The 20,710-nt window shown below is 40.7% G+C and overlaps 2 protein-coding genes across 2 annotated transcripts; one reads left to right on the top strand and one right to left on the bottom strand.

Moving 5' to 3' along the window:
- Nucleotides 1-266: 266 nt before the first annotated feature.
- fbxl4 (F-box and leucine-rich repeat protein 4) lies at nucleotides 267-13,141 on the bottom strand. Its single transcript, XM_053326815.1, has 9 exons — nucleotides 13,048-13,141; nucleotides 11,030-11,666; nucleotides 8,559-8,889; nucleotides 6,167-6,411; nucleotides 5,735-5,948; nucleotides 3,814-3,885; nucleotides 2,271-2,395; nucleotides 1,985-2,172; nucleotides 267-1,418 (listed from the first exon to the last, which is right to left on the bottom strand). Exons 2-9 carry the CDS (start codon nucleotides 11,524-11,526, stop codon nucleotides 1,255-1,257), a joined length of 1,836 nt encoding a protein of 611 aa, XP_053182790.1. The 5' UTR covers nucleotides 11,527-11,666; nucleotides 13,048-13,141; the 3' UTR covers nucleotides 267-1,254.
- Nucleotides 13,142-15,652: 2,511 nt separating this feature from the next.
- Nucleotides 15,653-16,339, top strand: LOC128366864 (parkin coregulated gene protein-like). Its single transcript, XM_053327631.1, has one exon. It carries the CDS (start codon nucleotides 15,653-15,655, stop codon nucleotides 16,337-16,339), a length of 687 nt encoding a protein of 228 aa, XP_053183606.1.
- The last annotated feature ends 4,371 nt before the right edge of the window (nucleotides 16,340-20,710 follow it).

The following is a 20,710-nucleotide window of genomic DNA, read 5'->3' as shown; positions in this document are numbered from 1 at the left end:
GTCTCTGTCTCCTTCCTCTGCTCTCTGTCTGTATGTCTGTTTGATGGAGTGCGGGGCTGAGCTCCACACACACACACACACACACACACACACACAGCAGAGGGGACACAGTGGAGCATTCACACAAAATCCGGCAATGCAGCACCTTCCCGCAGGGTTGAACAGAGGTGTGGGTGTGCTTGTTTGTGCTTTAGAACGTAACCACTGTGAAACAATCAGATGATAACACTTTATTTATTTATCAGATTCACTGGTTTGTTCTCGCTAGTGATGCTCCCTGTCTTCATTCACTCTCTAGCTCCCTCGACCACCACTGCTCTCTCTCTCTCACACACTCTGGTGTGGTTGAGCCAGAGAGGAGGGGCCAACTTTGAATAATGAGTTTACATACACCTATGGACCAATCCTGCATAGTATGCCTTTAAGGTTTGAGCTGACACAATCCATGGTAAACTGTGAGAAATAAGGCTGCATTCTCTCCTTTACTTTCACTCTCAATGCCTTTGAACACAAAACTATCATGTATGATTTATTTGGACTGAATCAAACTGGCTTGATGTTGATGTTTCCCTCAGAATGGAATAACACCTTAGAGCTCTGACAGCATGTCTGATCTTCATCAAAACAGCAAATGATTACTGCACATTCTGACAAGGCACTGACCAAGGCCCTGATCTTTAATTAAATAACAAGCCATTAGTAAGTAACTACCAAATCTTATTGTTTCTTTCCCAGCAGTTTCCAATAAGGGTTTATTTTAACACTTTCTTTTTTGTGTCCCTTTTTTTTATCATCCTAACAGGGGAGGATTGCTCACAAATCTAGCTTTGTTTTGTGTCTTGCATCCAGTAACAAGGCAGATTTCCTGGCCTTGTGCTGCTTGGCAATATGTAAGTGGTGATTCATATTCTGGGAAGATGTAGCAGATTTACTGCAACGACCCTGATTTTTTAAAGTGTCCAAAAAAAAATAACAACAAAAAAAAACAAACTCTCACGTTCTATAATCCTGTGACTGGGAGTCTGTGGTTGTTTGTGTTCAGCCTGTTAATCCAAAGAACCTCCTCACCCAGTCCCACTGCTTTATTTACTGACTGCTAAAAGAAGATCTTGTCTGTGACGCAGCTGCGGGCAGTTCTGCAATCTTCTCCAGCAATCTGACCTGCCGCTCTGCCGCCTTCGGGGCAGTGTCTGCTGGCGAGCACCTCCCTCCACCGACTCTCTCAGGACAGTGAGAAATGAGACGATGCCCAGGTCAGTGAGTGAAACTCTTCTTGATGGCCACGTTGGGGAAGAGGCCTGAGAGCTCTTGGACGACACGCATGTCTATCTGGGAGCAGAAGGAGACGTCCAGGAGGAGAAGCCGCGGACACGATTGGAGGAGTTTCTTCAGCGAAGCAGCGCTCACCAGCCGTGTACCTGTCCATCCCATCCAATCGCAACAGGGATATAGATGTAAATAAAGCAATTAATTACATGTCAAGTAATTCCAGACCCAAATAACACGTTTTATGTTCATCACTTGCTGCATTTCATTTACTCTCCAGCATAAAGACCAATCCAGCTTCTGGAGCACACCTGGACAGCCTGAATAACACTTATAATGCTACTGAGCTGTCAAGACCATCAACTTATACAACTGGAACTGAAAGTAAATCATTTTCCAGGAACATGAAGGGATGAAATGCACTTGTGAATGCATCTTAAATGCTGCTTTGATGTAGACCTTCTCATTTATTGCTCTCATGATGGTCAGGTGTAAAAAGGGAGGCAACACTGTTGACTTGAAGCCATGTTAGGTGATCGGTCTAAACATTTTTGTGGCTTCGGCATTGTTCTTGACACTGTCCCATACTAAATAACACTCAATCAACAAGAAATAAATAAAACCACAATTAAGTCATTCATTATGGCCCTCATGAGTAATCAAGCATTTTAGAAATTCCTACTTTATAACCTGTATGTTGTGTCAGGTAAGATCTTACCCAGTATGTCGAGGTGCTGTAGTGATGGACAGTTTGCAGCCAACTCTTCTACGTCTGAGTCACAGACAGTACGGTTGGCAGTGAGGAAGAGCTTTCTCAGGCGCGGCAGGCTGCGGGCGAGGTGCTGGAAACAACCAGCGCTGCTCTGCAGTGTGGGACACCAGCCCAGGTCCAGCTCCTCCAGCATTCTGAGCACCCACAGACAAAACAAGAGAAGTGGTATGTGATTCAGTCCATACGTCAACCGATCATCTCCTTACTTATCTTTGACCTAGCTGTTGCTTACCTGCAGCCGGAGACGAGTTCAGCCAGGCCTCGATCTGTCAGGTTTCTGCAGCGCCACAGGTCCAGTGAGCGCAGTGAGCGGCAGCGAGCAGCCAGCATACTAGCCACGACGTCATAGTCCTCAATCTGCAGTGACAGGCGGCATTTCAGGTCTATTTACACTCTCAAGCATTTGCAGCATATGCAGTGCAACTGTCTGTTTAATGCTTCATTGTGGAGATAGTTTAGCACTCTTCTCAAAATACGCACCAGCCTTCCTAAAAAGCTGCAGCTGATTCACAAGTAATGAGTAACGGTTACTACGTTGTTGTTTTAAATGATGCCTCGAGACTTAATGAATTAGTGAGTCACAGAGTATCTATTTCTCTCGGACTGTTTTGTGTATTTTGAACAAACCTTTGAAATGTAGCGATAATAAAACACCCGATTAGCCGCGTCGGCTGGTTTGAGGAAGATGACCTGGCTTCACACAGCTCTAACAGAGAACACCTCCGCCAGAAGAAAATAGAATAGTCTTTCAAGAACTAATTTGTATTTGCATGGCTGTTATTGTTCTTTGCTGTCAGGTAATGTTGGCCATATTTCATCCTTTCATCCAAAGATGAAAGCAAAAAAAAAAAAAGCAATTTACCAGCCAGTGCAAGCACCTTACCCATGGAAATGACAGCATACATAGCTAGCATAGTGGATGGGTATTAAAACACTGGCTGAAAGGGTCACTGTCATTATGCATTTCTATTTACAGCTGTTGCATAACTTCATGACACTACCGCCTTAGCAAGGAGCACAAGAGAAAACTGCCTTAAAATTAAGCATTTCCTTTCACATTTTCTCATTTGCTACATTAGTATTTGCATCAAATACCCATTCATCTGCTGGTGACAAGGTGGGCGAGTGAGTCATTGTGTTGACTGGATGAGTGAGCAAATTAGACAGTCTGTAAATGAGTAAACAATGAGCTTCTGATGAATTTTCCTCTCTTTTTGAAATATCATTTGGAAAAATAGGCACAGGATCTGCCTAATGCCCAACCATAATCACCATGAAAAATTAAACATTTGTTAATGGGGCTCAACTATTAATTTAATGAATGTATGTTTAAAAAAAGCTAGATTTTAACGTCCTTCCTCCAATGTCACACCATGAACCACAGCATTTTTCTAGCATTATATTTGTGATGTTATATTACAGTATGTATGTATTTTTTTACTCACACTTTCACTGCATTGAAAAGTGAGACTGAAGGCAGATTTCCAGGCAAGGTTGGACAATAAAGACGCATCCCCTTCTATTCTCTTCAAAGCTGCTTTCACTCTTCTTGTCTATTTTACACCCAACCAGTTTATTGTTAGCAGCTCAAAATATTGCAACACAACTGATGTTGGTGCCATCTTTTGGACAAGCTGCTCTGCAACAACGATCAAGGCCACATGGAAGTCTGTGTAGTTAACAGGCTGTGCTTTATTTGGACTTTTTCCTGGGTACTGGTATGCTGTGCATGTGTGTGTGTGCATGTGTGTGCGTGCATGTGTGTGCATTCTCACCCTCACGCAGCTCCCTAGGTTGAGGTGTCTCAGCTCTATGCAGAAAGTCAGAATGCTTAGAATAGATGTTTGCTGCAGAGACAACAAGAAAAGAAGACAACAAAGATGCATTTTGTTACCCAAATTACAGTTGTATATTAATCATATCCATTCCAATTTTGTAACCAGCAATGTGGTTATATTTAAAGATCCCCTCCAGACATGTGTCAAGATATATAAAAATACTCTGCTTTGAATTATCACTTGTGTCTGATATGGTCAAACAGACAGAAAAGAAGAAACTTCACTTGAATAACTGATGTATTGAAGCCATTCCTTCAACAGCGAAATCCCCCCAAATAAACCCCATGAACATCTTATTTAAGTGTATATTTAAGATGTACAATATATGTGTAAAAACAACTGCAACAGGTTTTGACATGTCAGTCAGCGTTCCTCCGAAGTGAATTTAATATCATACAACAGATAGTTTTTACGTCTCCTCACAGAGATGAGCGCAGTGAGGACAGAGACCTCTCCAGTGGCACTGCAGCTAGCATATTCAACACAGCGACTGCCAACACATGCACCTCAGCGGCGGGAGAAAGTGTCAGACATGAAAGCGAAAAGCCTCCTGTGTCTATGTGCATGTGCTCCACTGTCGCTGGCATCTTTGTAAACGCCTCTCTTCGGCGAGCTAGCCATTTAATTAGAACCATGACAGGGTAATGACAGCTGAGATGTCAGGGCCTCAAACAGACACACACAGCTCGCTCTGTCTGCCTCGGTATAAACAACCTACAGCACGTTGCCTGGCTCCAAACCGCTGAAACTCTACACTACACTCCTGCCCGCGACGCCGCTCTGAAACATGACAAACACAGGAGAAAACACTGAAGAGCAACATGAAAACACGAGCTGGTGGTTTGTTGTTTTTTTTTTTCTCTTCAGACAGGCTTCAACCTGAACGTGTGCAGTATGTGTCTTTAAGACCCCCCTCCTGGGGCTCAGAGTTGACTCAGTTCATCTTAAAAAGCAACAACAGCAGATTAGCAGCCCCAAGCCCAAATCATGTACCATCAAATAAGCAGCCATGTAAACACAAACTAAAGAACATTCACCAACATTACAAGACAAGGCAAACTGTTCTCTTTAGTACTTTTCTGCACATCAAATTCTATTTATTTGTTCTGCTTTTGACCTCTTTAGGACTTTGAAAACTATTCAAATTTAACAATCTGTGAAGGAGATATCAGGTTTCGGTTGAGCTGCTCGTACATCTATGCAGCCTGAGACAAACATGAGTAAGCGTGATTTGGCTGTAAAGGGTCACAAGCTAAAAAAAGGTTGTGAACCAATGAGCTGAAGCCTCAAATGGTCTGCTGTGACCTCTTCTAGCCTTTGCAAGAGACCAAACTGATGCACTGCAAATAATGCAAGCTACCAAGCAGGAAGAGAAAAAGTTGAAGTTGGTTTGTTCGAAGCAGTCAAAGATGAAGACACGATAACCTTGCCTACCAACACAAGATGATTTTAGTCTACAGAAATCTGCAAGCAAAAAAAAAATGAGGTGATGAGAATTAAATCAGAACAATAGCAGAAATGTGAAATGAACTGAATTTGTGGAAGAAATGCTACACAAATGGAAAAATAAAAAACCTTGCATGGAAGTCTGACCTCTTCAGAACCTTAAGACAACCTGTTATAACTTCCTTGTGAAACAGATTAATAATAGAAAATGAGCAAAAACTAAAAAGTGAAGAAATGTAGGCTTGCATTTCTAAAAGGTAACTACGTAACCTCTATATTTCTACAACACAAACAGCATGGGCCAGCATTTGGGATACAAAGATATCATTAACCGTGGTGTATTTGGACAGGCCAGCTGTTGAAAATGTCGCTCTGATTGTGGTTTCCCAGATACGGTGTTGACCGTACCCACCTCTATCTTGGTACGGTAGAGCACCAGCCTACGGAGGCGTGTTAGTTTGGAGATGTGCACGAAGGCCTGTGGGTGGAGGCGGTCGCAGGAGGACAGGTTGAGCTCCTGCAGGCCCGGACAGGTCTGGGAGATGACCTCCAGGCACGCCTCGTTCAGGAAGTGGCAGCAAGACAGCTCCAGGCAGACCAAGCTGAGTCCACAGGTCTTCATGAAGCTGAGGAGGAGGAAAAAAAGGAGAGAGTGAAAACAGGAGATACTTATATCCCACATTAGAAACGTATTTGTTCAGATTTCAGGCTAGTACAGGTAAAGAAATAAACAATGACGTATATCCCCTCCCTCTGAGCTTGTGCTTGTGAGTACTTGCTACTTTCCCAATGTCATTTCCCCCTTTTTTTTTTACTAGCTCTTGCGGCCTGCTGACAGTCTGACCTGCTGAAACCGGTCAGGGTGAGAGCTCCGCGGTTGCCCGTCCAGGACAGGTTGAGCCTCTGGAGGAGAGTGCAGCGACTCTGCAGGTGTCCCAAGGAGGCGTCACTCAGCCGGGCCCAGTAGGGCTGCAGACTCAGCTGGGTGTACTGCAGCGGGTCGCAGCAGTGCTGGTGCAGCAGCTTGCAGCTCTGGGCCAGACGGCAGAGGTCTGGCAGGGTCAGGTGGCTCAGTATCAGCTGGATGAGCTAACGGACGGGAGAAGAGGAGAAAGGGTAAAAAGCGTGCAAAAGAAAAGAGGAAAGACAAACATCAAACTGGTTAGATCTGGCGGCAGAGCACAGCATGAAACAGAAAATTAAAGATTATAACAGAACCGAAGCAGAGAATAGAGAATAACAGGGTAGAGGAGAGAATGGTAATCGCATCCCCTCTGTCAGGCAGATCTAAATAGTGGTTATCTGGGACACAAAGCAATGATAGCAGGATCAGTGCGGAGGTGAGCCGGCTTGTTCGGCGCTGTGTTCCTATGCATCTCAAAGAGAAAGAATGACTGTGCTTGTGCGCGCGAGTGTGTTTGTGTTGCAGTGAATTAACAATACGCGGCGTTCAAGCGGGTATCAGCTGACAGATAATAGCTATATTGTGTTTCTGAAACAAACACAGCGCAGTTGTGAGGACTGCTGTTAATGGCAGCGGTTTGGAGAGGAGATAAGAGAAGGAATATCAAGAGCTCTGCCCGTGTTTTGAAGCTCTGCTCAGACAACATGATACGTCTGTACCAGATGAAAATGACTCCGTGTCCATGAGTGCACGCAAGATAGTGTCAAGAGTGGGTCCAAGCCGCAATGCTCATGGGTTTAATACCATTAAAAACAGCATTGCGTAATGGTTTTAGAGGCAATGATCTTGCACTTTGATTTGATATTCCAGTTATTATACAGTGTATTGGTGTGATCATAAGATTAATGGACAAATAGAAGCAAGATTTTTCTAATTCTACTTCTATTAAAATGAACAGTATATGCACTAAAACAACAGAAGATCATCAAAGCTATAACAACAGAGGATCAGACTTTGTGTTCTCAATGATTGTGTCGGTCGCTGTATGACAATGAGTTTCAAATCACTTCACAATGGAAGGGTTATATAGTTTAAATAACATTGTTGTATTAAGTTTAAGCTGCTCTTTTTTATTCTTCAAATCCAAAAAGTAGACAAACTGTCTGTTTTGAGATGTTCTGGCACTGGCTTAATTACACCCATCATTTCTATGGGTCCCTGTAGAATATTAAGTTAGTACCACCGTACTTGTGAGCACGCAGCAAAATCATCACTGGACCGGAACCTTAAAGGAATAGTTCTACATTTTAGAAAATAGGCTTTTCTAAATAGGGTTCGATGAACAATGTGAATTGTGAAAAGCAGATCATTTGAAACTGAATTGTTAATTTTTCTTCTAATGGTAGTTTGAATTTTGAGTAGGAGTGACAGTTGCCAGTGAGATCTGAGGAGTGTCCTGAGTAAAGGAGGAGATTGTTTCTGACCAGATTATTTAAATGACAATGCTGTGAACAAACAAACCACAAACAAAATTCCGCTCACATCTATTGTATTGGGTAGAAATCTCAGAGAGTGACACATAAAACCAAAACTCTCTGTATGGCTACCTATCATCTGGGATAATAGAGATTTTTTTTCTTGTAATATGGGTGACTGGACCCTATAAAGAATAGTTTGACATTTGACATTTTGGGGAAGATGCTTTCTTTCTTTCTTGCCAAGAGTCAGATGAGTAGATTGATACAGATCACAGTGTCTGTTGAATATGAAGCTGGAGCGAGGAGACAGGTATTGTTCAGAACTGAGATCAGGAGCGGGGTAAACAGCTGGTATGGATGTATGAAAAGGTAAAACAAAAAAACAACAAACTACCAGCACCTCTAAAACACACTAATTAGCATGTTACTGTATAATCAATTTGTTTAATCCTTAAACTAAATAAATAAATAAATAAATAACTGTAAAAATTACATTTTATGTACCAGACTATTTTCTTGGCTGGCAGTAGTGACTTCCTGGAGTCTCTGTTGGTTGCCTAGCAACCTCACAGTGCAGTCTCAAGGCTGTAGCTTCATATTTTGCGCGCAAACATTAGAACATTATCAATCTGCTCAACTTACTCTCTGCATTGTATTTTCAAAAATGTTGAACTACTCCTTTAACAGATATTTTGGACTAAAAAGACCAATTAAGCTGATGTTCAACAGCAGTCAAAAATGTTTCTGTCTGGATTTATAGAATCAGAATTGCTTCTTAATAGAAAGAAACAAATGGTGTGTTCCTTTCCTCTGCCCTGTGTGATTTACAGCACGTCATTCTGGTCTGCGATCACCTCATAGGGCAGTTTGTCAAAGTAGCCGTTTCCTGTCCTCTGCTTGCTGTCTCCTTGTCTGAACGGACCTCCGACATCAGAAAGCTCCTCCTCGCTGTCGCTCAGGTCGCTAATATCGATGACGGGCATCTTATAGAGCGCCAGCATGGGCCTTTCTTTCACCCCACGCAGGATGACAGCATCCAGCTCAGTGTAGTAGTCCAGCAGAGAGCTGTTGACCTCCAGACGCAGCAGGTTAGTGGGGAAGTTGATGTGCTTGATGTTGGGTGAAAACTGGCGTGCCTGGGGTGTCAGCACCTTGGTAGGCTCCCCTGACCACAGCACCTCCCACCTACAAGAGAAAGTGTATGTTGTACCGTACAGCCACACCACCATTCCTTTAAAGCTGGCCAACTAGAGTAAGTCTATGTAGACAGTTGAACATAAGGCTCATAGCTGTAGCTGTTGCTTCGTATGTTCCAGTCAATCTGTATTATTGCACGTAGCATTTATTGAACCTATAGTCATATATGACTCAAGAGTGGCACTATAGTGTTTTATATATCTCATAATACCTCACTACATCCAGATTACATACCATGACTTTTGTCTCTCACTTTTCATCTTCAGCTGCTGTCTCAGTGTTTCTAAAAGTGTTTTGTATGCCTCATGTACAGACACCTCCCATGGCACAACAGCCTCTATAAAAAGAAGCCTTAGTGTTGAACGGCAACGTGCCTCGTTCACAACTTCACAGATTGCTGGTTTGACAAAAACCGGCAATGACTCATGAAGGACGACTGACGGGCAGCGATGAACTCATTCCTGCAGTCCATCCACACTGCTGCTGACAGAGGATTGTCATATGTTTACATTTTGTGCAATTTAGTACAGGTGGCAAGTCAATCATTTTTGTAGTGCTGTTAAGTAGATAAACATCTTTATTGTAGGGACACGTTGAAAGCATTACACTTGCAGTGTGGCTCCATCTGGTGATGTATTCACAGGGTCACCAAACCAGTCAATCACATTTATGCCTCCTATAAAAAGGTGGCCAAAGTGCTGCTGGACAAACAGGTTTAAGAGAAGCAATATTTTAAAAAGGTATGAGTTTGTTAAAAGAACATTATACTAAATCCCTAAAGAGCATAGTGAGCATGCTTATGGATGGGAGAGCATAATTGTCACTCATTGTTGCATACCGTAGTTTTCTTTGTATTTAACCTTTAATTAACAAAGAAGTCTCTTGAGATACTTTATCTCTTTTAAATCTGACAAAAGTAGCAGCATAAACTATGTGTCACATAGTTACTCACTGTATGTATCACAGGAAGAGATGTGTTTACTGATAATGTACAACTAGATCCCATAAATTACAAACTGGAATTGTGACTCACAACAATAGACAGTAACCTGCACAATGTTATTTCAGCAGTGGGCATGAATGTACACCTTTATAAAAGGATGGTAACAGAGAGCTACTCTGCTAGAGTATTAAAGGTGCAGTGTGTAGAATTTAGTGGCATGTAGCAGAATAGACTTGGCAGATATGGAATATATGTTTTTTTTATTAGTGTATAATCATCTGAAAATAAGAATTATTGTGTTTTCATTACCATAGAATGAGCAAGGGCCTTTTGTGATGTACACATGTGTCACAGATACATGTTTGGAAGGTGAGGGTGTGGGGTGTTCAGTTGGCTGCAATGTGCAACCTCACCACTAGATGCCACTAAATCCTACACACTGCACCTTTAAAGTTACTTCTGTATTTTGGTTTTTCAGCCAATCCAGAGTTGGTCCGATTGGTTCCACAAAAGTACCTTACTTTGTCATTCCTGTTGTTTTCCACCACAGCACATGGTCATCAGAGGACACAGTCATATCAGTCAGTTTAGCAATCAAACACCACTTTTTCAGCTGATTTTCAACTGCAGTGGTGACTCTATTTTAATTTCAAGTCAAGTCCAGTGAACCTGTAAAACTGTTTTGAGTCACTGGTACATTAGATTAAGTTGATAGTGACAACAACAGCACCCCCTCTCATCTTTTATTCAATGCTTCACTTTGATCTGTATTTATACCACCTGCATTAAGGGCCACATTTTCCTGTGGAGATTTACCTGTAAAACGAGTCCCTCTAAAAATGCCAGCTGAACTTATAAGTGTATTTGTGAGCCATTAAAATTACAGGTTCTACCATGCGTACTGTTTTCTCTTTAAACTATAATTACAGAAACTTGAGGCTTACATTTACACCTGTTGGTTTCATGATTACATAGCAGAAATAATTCTTACATCAACTTGTTGAACATAATGCAAGTAATAAATTGTAGGCACTTCACATAATGTCTCTAATGCCATCAGGATATTCCTAAAACTGTGCTTACTGGTACTGCGTGACTTTCTTGATGGTCTTAATGAATTAAACCTTCAGGTTAGGCAGTGAGAATGTCTGATGATGCTTTTCAAGGACAGATGATTGCCTTTACCTGACATCAGTTGCTGGATTCTGGGAGAAGGGGTTGTGTGAGCAGGCCATGATCTGGACGATGGCTCCAGGGTAATAAGTCTCAAGTACCTCCACTGCTGTAGGGTAGACAGGCTCCTCGAAGCACAGCTCAATATAATCCTGGCTGTGGAAGCCTTTGGGAGTGCGGCGGAAAGGAGGTGGGGCACTGGCGCATTGTTCCCACCACTTCCCATAAGCTCTGAAAACAGCCGTCTGGGTGAAATCCCCGGAGCTGGGGTAGACGTTAGGTACCCCAGCCAGATTCCACATGGTGTAGGACATGCTGTTCTCACTGCCATAGTGGGAGCTGAAGTCCGAAACCTCCTTGGCATACTGCTCCACCTCCACACTGACCGGCAACACCGCCCGCTGGCCGGATTCCACAGCCCTTCGACTGGTCAGCGCCTCTCCACGAGTCCCACTCCTGGAGCGTCGCCGCAGACAGATATAGTAAAACATGCTCAAGAGGGTTAACATAGGGAACTCTGGGGCTGATGGGGGCAGCAGGGGAAGAAACGGAGGCTAGAGGGAGGAAGAGCCTCCACCTACTGGATGCACACTGGCTCAATGGCTGGGGTGTACAAAGCACAGGCTAGAGGCCCGGCTGCATGCATGACCTGTAGGTTAGGCAGAGACAAACACACACAAGAGTGAGAACAAAATGAACAGAATGTGTGTATTTTAGCTGAAATGCATTAATATACAAGTCTTGATTAGTTTCAAAGAATTTTAATCAGCTGCTCCTTGTGTACTGAGCATTTAAAGAAATACTTTCAGAATACACAAAAGCTCAGAACGTCTGAATGTAAATACTATACTTATACAATTGGGTGTGTAGCTTTTAAAGCTTATTGATGGGAACATAATCATCATAATCACATAATAATATCGGGGGAAACCTGTTTTACTGAGCAGCCACACCTGGCATTAATGTCTCTCATGGTGACGATGTGTAGTTCCCACAGCTACCCTGTCATTAAAAGGTGCTAAGGGGGATATATGTAGGACACGAGAGCGTATATATTTGGTCAAACAGCATGTTAGCCTTCCGAATACTCAAAAAGCTCTAATCTGATTATTCCTTCCACTCCTCAATGGCGTATCCCTGCAGGTTTTGAAACTCCCTGACAGTCACTCCACACTGCATACACAAGCTAAGAGTGGCTGATTAACTGGCAAGACTGAATAAAACCTGCAGGATGCCAGAACCTAAAGGTCAGTGTGATCGTGCATGTTACACACCTTCACCACTAATTATACAGCAATCCACATAGGTACATTACTAGCAAACTTAAATGTAAAAAATGGCATGCATTTTTCAGTTCTGCAGCAATGCATACTTATTTGTTATCCAAATGTAAACAAAAGGCATAATTTGCCTTAATCCCAAATGAGTTGGAAGGTCTTGTCTTACACAGGTTGTGTAACTCCAAGCAGACAGCAATTCAAACTAGGTTGTTATTAATGCTGGTAAAGATCTAACATCCGTGTTTTAATATGCCTTGATATAAAATATAAGCTTTAGACAAACGGTACAAACATCAAGGACCCATTGTGCTGGTTTATTGGTGCTACTGAGAAACTGCTATGGAGTTTAGCAATAGGTCCGTTGTTGTTACCTGTCCTCTGGCTTTCTCCTGCTGAGGACACTCACATTGTAATTTACAGATGTAGCTGTTAGCCAATTATCCTAAAAACCTTGGCTAACTTTACAAGCATTGACATTTCACATGACGTTGACATAAACATGAGCTAGCTGTCACTGAAAAACGGTATCTGAATACTTAAATGACTATTCGTGAGTAACAAAGCGGAGAGGTGAGCTGCCTCTGTCTCTGTTGTTAGCCTTTCTGTTAGAAAAAGCTAGTGTTAGTTAGCCAATGTTAGCTAGCTATCCTTCAGACAGACCAGCTGAGATGCCAAAACACAGACTGTTAGCTTCCGTAGCTAGCTTTCCAACAATGAGCAATCAAAGAAGACAGAGCAAATTGAAATTACGGTAAACGTAGATCGATATATCCATTCATAAGGAGAGATCCTCTTCTTTCCTCTTTCAGGATATTCAACCACCAAACCAAATTCCTGACATTTACCTTATGATGCCTTCACTTACAGTCGGACAATGCAATTGCACTCCAAGCACACATTATAACCAACCATATAAATGGGGAAATTATGGTAGAAATAGCAAAAATCTGTATGATATCTACAGTTTTTATGAGTTGTGTTTAAAACTAAAGCGAAATCAATAAAATGTGAATAACTGAGTTTAAATCAATATGTTGTGTTGTTTTTCCTCTATATTGCACCGCTATCACAGTTAACAACTAAATGTCGCTTAATTTTTAATACATACGATAGAGCAGAAACTATGACATGTCCATTTCGTTACTATTTTGTTCAAAAAGGTTAACTGAATGCGCGGATTGCAATTCGTCTGTAATTGCACAGTGCGACGTAGGGCCATTAAATGCAGCATCAGTCCAGTACAACAAATAATCAACATCCGGTCAGAGAAATTCGTTTTAAAGCAATGCATTCTGGGGATAGTAGTTCTTTGGGCGCTTGCTGCTTGGTTTCGTTTCTTTTATACAGTCTATGGTTTCGCCCTATGGTTTCGTCAAGCTATAGGCTATAGAAAGATAGCTAACTAGATTTCAACAGTATTATGCTTAATTTGTGCAAAATATATTGCATTGTTATTACTATTATTATTATAGGGATCTTTTTCACCTCACCCAATTGTTGGATATCACTTTGTTGGTCTATTTCTGCTTTCAACACAATAAATGATACTGCATAGGGGTATAGCAGATACTGAATCTTGTTTGTTGGTTTTATGAAATTAAATATTTTTCGGATAGAAAATGACAGAATACCAACAGTTGATGCGGAATAGTCTCAGTCTGCTTCTTCATGCAGCAGCAGAGTTTTTTTGAACCATTTGATGAAGCGTCTGATACCACACATAGGCCTATTCTTCTTCATCCTGGCTGATGTTCAGTGCTCTGCATTCATGACAAGCTTCATTAGGTGGGCTGAGAAGAGTTAGTTGAGCTGAAACCGCAGCAGAGTCTGTTTCTCTGTTGGGCCCTTCTTTCAAATGTTCACCATCCAGGAATGAAGCAACCAGAGCTTTAGCTGGAGGCATCAGAGGAGGTGGAGAAGCTGAGACATTAACAGTGTCTGTCAGGATAGTCCACTATTGGATAGACAGGACAGGTCTGATGCAGAGGGTGAAGGTGACCTGGTGAAGGCTCAGATACTGCTTTTTTTCACCAGTCAGGGGCATAATAGTGAGAGGAACTGTGGAGCTAAGTAGCCAGGTCCCAAACATGAGGAGGACCTTTAAAAATTAAGAGCCTGGGTTGTTCATGCAATTTTAAAATATTTTTATGAATACAAGTAAACTCTTACTCCTAGCTGAAATAAATAGACAGGCTTTTTTCTAAAACAAGTTAGAGCTACCCCTTATAATTATCTCATAATGGAATTATTGAATATTACTCCCTGTAATGTTCTGAAACTTCGTCATGAGGGTTGAAATATACTGAGATTTCAGTTTGTGCTGACTTTATAATTTAATTACTGATAACTCTAATAACCACAACAGATGCATGTGTTTACAGTACTTGTTGATTAATTTATTTTTACAGGTGTGACAATGAATGTATTAATAAGGAAGGGGGCCCACTGAGGCTGCATATGTACGGGGTGCAGACATCGCTGTCACCAACAAAGGTATCCTTCATTATGCACAGATGCTACTCTGTAATGAAGTTGTTCCCAAATTTGTCCTGATGTCATGAAAGAGTGACAGCTTTTGTGATGCAGAAATGTCAAAGAAGCACAAAATAAAACAGCATATTTGAATATTTGAATATATTACCTTTGTGTCACCCCTGGGGTTACAATCACAAACCTCTAGTTATTTATTTTTATTTATTCTTATTTTCCATGTAATTATTCATTAGTTTGATATCTTATTCGTCCTCATCAATGCTTTTTCTGCTGTATTATATCATCAATCTATTAGGTACACCTAATTAAAACAAATGCAGAATAATCCAAGGGCCCTGCATAAATCCTACTTACATAAAGGTTATAGTTTGGAGTCTTTTTTAGAGCTGTTGATTGATGTTATGGTTAGTTTGCAGGCTGTAGTATGTGATGTTGTTGAACTGTAGTGAGTTATACTGAGAGGTGTTCAAATATTTAGCCAACTCTAAGTCATATAAATGGGATGGACAAAATATTAGAAACACCTCTGAGAGTATAATACAAACAGTAATACGATTGCCTGTTTGCTCTTGTTCTTGAGATACAGAAAAAAACAACTTAACCAGCATAGCAACAGTAACCATGGGGCTTGGGCATAGCAACAGGATTAGAAAAAAGCCTTTAAATGCCTTTATGTCCCCAAATAGCATTTTCATGTTTTGTTTCATAGGAAAACAAGAACACCTTAACACCAGTTATAGCAACCATTACAAAAAACAACAAGTATCACGTTTTGAGAGTCACACAAGTATAAATCAGCATCATTGCTCGTTGTTTCTGGTCTGGATTCGCCACATTACCGGAGAAAAGAAGACCTCTGGATATGTTTAGGAGCAAAAGGAAGCTAAAAGCCCCAGGCTTCACTGTGAAGGCCTCCATGAAGAACAGTGTGGTCGAGGGTCCCCCAGCTGCAGGGGCTTTTCAGAAGCGCCCTTCCAAACCAACAACCTTTCGTTCCTTCTATGAGCGTGGAGAGTTCCCAATTGCACTACAGCATAAGCCTGCACGCAACCGTATCGTATGGAAAGTTGAGATTGAGAAGCTGGACTACCACCATTACCTGCCCCTGTTCTTCGATGGCTTATGTGAGACAGTTCATCCATACGAGTTCTTTGCACGCCAGGGAGTCCATGACATGCTGGAGCACGGAGGGCCCAAGATCCTACCTGTCATCCCCCAGCTCATCATCCCCATCAGGACTGCTCTGAACACAAGGAACCGCCAGGTGATGGCCACCACCCTGAAAGTCCTGCAGCATCTCGTGATGTCTGGAGACAAGGTGGGAGAGGCTCTGGTGCCCTACTACAGACAGATCCTCCCCATTTTCAATATCTTTAAGAATATGAATATAAACAGTGGAGATGGAATTGAATATAGCCAACGGAAGAGAGAGAACATTGGTGACCTGATTCAGGAGACTTTGGAGATGTTTGAGCGCTACGGAGGGAATGATGCCTTCATAAACATTAAATACATGGTGCCCACCTACCAGTCCTGCATGATCACCTGAGGGAACTGTCAGATCGATGAAAGGCAGACTTTAAACTTTTCTTATTGTATTGAACTGAGAACTAAAACTATTATGCAAGAGCATTCATAAGATGTCTGTCACTGTGCAATGTAGCTATTTCAGAATAAAAGGAAATCCAACGATCACGTTATTTGTCACTTATTTAAACACATTTTTCATTTATTGTCATTTATTATTTATTAATATATCATATCACTCAAACAGTAAACAAGTTTAAAGTTCTGACTTTCAGCTGTAAGTTGGTTGAACAGAGAGGGGTAGTAAACCTTTACATACAGCCTGCTTTTAGGCTTTGAAAACAGTTTGGTTGGTTCATCACTTTGGTCCAGACTGAAATACCTCAACTAATATTTGGAGGATTTCAGTGACATTCATTGTCCCATGAATACTGTAGTTATCCCTTGACTTTCCACTAGCATCACCATAAGGCTGCCATCTGTGGTTCTGGGTTGAGTGAAATGTCTCGACAACTATTGGATTGTTTGGAATGAAATTTGGTGCATATGTTCATGCTCCCCACAGGATGAACTCTGCTGCCATCAACACAAATATCATATAAACATGTTAATTAGTTTGACTTTTTCTTTTTTTTTACATACAGGCACTAGTGGGAAAGGTATTAGTTATGTCAATACAGTGTGATTAAAGAATGTTGATGAAAGAAACATCACATTGGTGGTAGGATTATTAATTGAAAAAGTAGAAGCAAGTGCATGGACTAAAGAGTGCTTTGGCACAAAAATACACTTTGAATGCCATGACTTGAGCCTTCTATCTAAACAGACCAATTAATGACCTCTTTTCTCTACTTTTATTTATGGTCACTGCTGTCCTTACGTCACCTTGCATCCTGGATCTTCCTCATTGTGGTTCCCCTGTGACTCCTGGTTTTGTTTCTGTACAGAGATGTTGTTTAATCAAAGACTGAAGGAAGAGGTTAAATTTACTGATTACTCAATTATTTTTTATAACATTGAATATATAACAGATTAAGGTGGACAGCTTATGTATTTCATCACATCATTCGTGTTTATTGCTTTGTTCTATTGGGCCTGTATCTCCTACCTGTGTGTCATTAGAGGTTTGTGTGTGTGTTTGAGTTCAGCATACGTAGATGTGTGTGTGTATGGTGTGCATATGGGTCCAAACTTTTTCTGACTGACAGATGTGGTGGATACAGACCTGAGTCAAGTGCTTAATGAAACAGGTAGTCAAGATACAGCCTGTCAAATGAGCTTAAACCTACGCAGCTAATTACACAATACATTACACAGAACACAAGCAGGTCCATGCAGTTTATTGCAATAATTATCAGTTTAAGTCTTGACACAGAACCAATATCGTTTCATGTATTTAGTTTTTGTTTTTCACAGTTACAGTATTTAAAAGACCAAACATTGTCAATTCAAACCAACCAGATGAAATTATGAAATGTCTTTATAATAAAAGTCCACTACAATATCAAATAATCACAACATTTACAGAACAAGTTTTAGTGATTACTGGCTCCACAAATCCAAGTTGGCTACGGTCAAAATGCAAACTTGAGCTAGTAGACCTATCTGCAAACTTGCAGTATCTACATGACAGGCACACCTACTTTACTACATGACACACCCACTTAAATAGGTGATAACATCAAAGTGGGTGTGTCGTGTAGGTCTGCAGGGCTGCAGATAAATCCTTCTGATCTTGAGGCTTCAAAACAGGAATCCACAAAGCAATGGGTGATATTACTGTGGCTACGTCCATTATTTGATTACTGTCTATGAGCCTGACTGAGCAGCTAGCATGGCTGTACACACTTACTCTTGTTTCTGTGTCATTTAAGACAAATATAAAAAATTCAAAAACAATATTCAATTTGCAATATTAGATGTATAAACAAGTAAATTCTCACACATTAAAAGCTCTATTAGATCATTTTTTGCAGTAGACATTTTGACATGTCAAAGCAGAAAAAGCACAGGTCTTTATGATCACATTCATAAATGGCTCACTGGGACACTGAATGGAACTTGACCCTTATTATTGTTATTAATCACAACTGGGCTTCTCCTGTCATAATATGCCTCAGTAAAAGGTCCAGTGGAAAGTGTGGAGTGTATTTTCTGTGTAAATTGGGTTAATAATTGATCAAACTAATTTTTATGTCCATTAAGTGTAGTAAAGCTTTTGCCTCAGCATGATTTTGCTTATCACTTACCAAAATAACACAAGCATTTCAAAGATTAAAGGATTTCTTGCACAGTTATCTTACCTCCAAACATGTTTGAGACTTTTCAGTATTTATCATACTTTTCAAATTCCTGCATCCATACAGAGTTATGGAGGAACTCTGCAGCATCATTGTCTGCTCTGACTCGATTTGTTTCATATAAGAATATGACACATATTGGAAGGAATTTCTTATTTGCCTTTTTTTTTGTAATTTCACTTTGTTTTTGTTTTTTGACAAATCGTTGGAAATGCATTCACAAAGCAGTTACATCATTAAATACTGCTAATGCAATCTGAATGTGCACATTATAATTAACCTGCAAATGGTGCATGAAGTTTAATAGATGTAATATTAACATTTAGAGACCTTTTGGAACTAGCCGTCTCTGACAGATTTCCATGTGCTAAAAGCCTCCTCTCTGCTGAAGAGAAGACTATAACCTCCACTGTTATCTTCATCTCAGCCACAGCAGACAAACATGTCACAGTATTATGGAGACAGTAACTCTAACTGTCTTTCAAGCTGGTGTAGTACTCATACAAAAACGTAAAGACAGTATTATTATTAAATGTCAACAAAACACACAAAAAACTGCAGAAGTGATGGAGGCTGTGTTATCTGGAGAGGAGACGGCAACATCTTCACTGTCTTGGAAACTCTCCAATGCCTATAAATACAAAGCAAGTCAAAGCGGTGTCCTGCAAAGTTTAGAACAATTATAGCCAGTTACCATTGCTATGTGAAGTATACTCTAGGGTTAGGGTTAATACTGTATAAAGTTACCACAACAGCCTCTGTAAAAGCACACAGATCTGGACTTTTATAAATCTTAAACTGAAAAATCTTGTTGGATCAAAAAAGTGCTATTTCTTGGATCATATAGTTTGCTGGATTTGGAGGCACCAGCTGTGAGGGTGGGTGTATCAACTGCTAGTCCTGTTAGGCATCATTAATACAAATTGCTTTCTCTAGTCTTACTAACTTTTTGAATTTCTTTAAAAGAAGACCAAGTTTTCCAGTGGAGGACAGAAAAGTGGAAACATACATCACTGGAGAGGAAGAACTACATGAAACAAGCAAACAAGGAACAAGCCAAAACCTGTTTCTTTCCCCTCTTACTCTTTCTGTATAAAAATCTTTTAATACTCATAATGGTTGCTGGATCTGGATCTGTACACGTCTCCCACTTCAGAGGTGTGTGCTTCCACCGTTTTGTTTTCATATTTTTCCCACAGTTTGCTTGAACACCTGTTGTGCTCTCAGATCTCTAAGCACTTGAAACAAACCACCTTTCTTTTAACTGAGAGTTTTTATTTGAAGGATAATCCAGCTGTGTTTTTGAAAAAGAACCGGAGCCAGATCACGACAGCTTTCCTGCTTGTTGCCATAAACGAGCTTCATTTTATGTGTGAAAATACAAACACATGTGAAATGTTTTACCTCCAGTGTGAAGAACATCTCCAAATCTAATTAGAATGCATTTTGGATGAATTTTGTTTTTTTTTTTTTTTTTACAAAAACTCACATGTAAGGCATTTCACTGTGATTTGTGTTTGACATATTTCAAGTGTTGTTATTCCAGTCCTGACAGTTCTTAATTGATGAAGTTTCCACCACACCTCAGCATCTTGCTGTCTGCCTTGAAATATCAAGAATCGTATTGATTTTGAAAACCTCTTGCAGATTTTTGCCATTATTGTTGAGGCTAATATTCACTGTGTTTTTTGTTTTTGTTAGACTGAGGTAAAGTTGTTGCTTAACTGTGTCTGTACTTATATTCTCAGACTACATGAGAGTGACAGGTATAAACCAAGAAAATCATGCGAACATAACTCAACCATGAAGCAAAGTATTGGCGACACTGAGTGAGTAGGTCACATGCACACACACACACACACACACACACACACACACACACACACACACACACACACAGAATTCTCTGCCCTTGTTGACTAACATTTTTTACAATGACATGACATCGGAATATTGATCAGCACTTTCTTGCTGTATAAGTCTATATGTACTTTTTTTAAATGCTTTTTTTAGTATGCAAACTGGGTTATTTTAAACTTCTACTTCCCCTGAAGACTGCAGTAGAATGTTTTCTGGTGCAACACATTTAGAAT

Source organism: Scomber japonicus, chromosome 10 (genome assembly GCF_027409825.1).
Source record: "Scomber japonicus isolate fScoJap1 chromosome 10, fScoJap1.pri, whole genome shotgun sequence".
In the NCBI taxonomy this organism is placed as follows: Eukaryota; Metazoa; Chordata; class Actinopteri; order Scombriformes; family Scombridae; genus Scomber; species Scomber japonicus.
The sequence above is the reverse complement of the archived record's forward strand: the minus strand, read 5'-3'. Positions and strand labels throughout refer to the sequence as shown.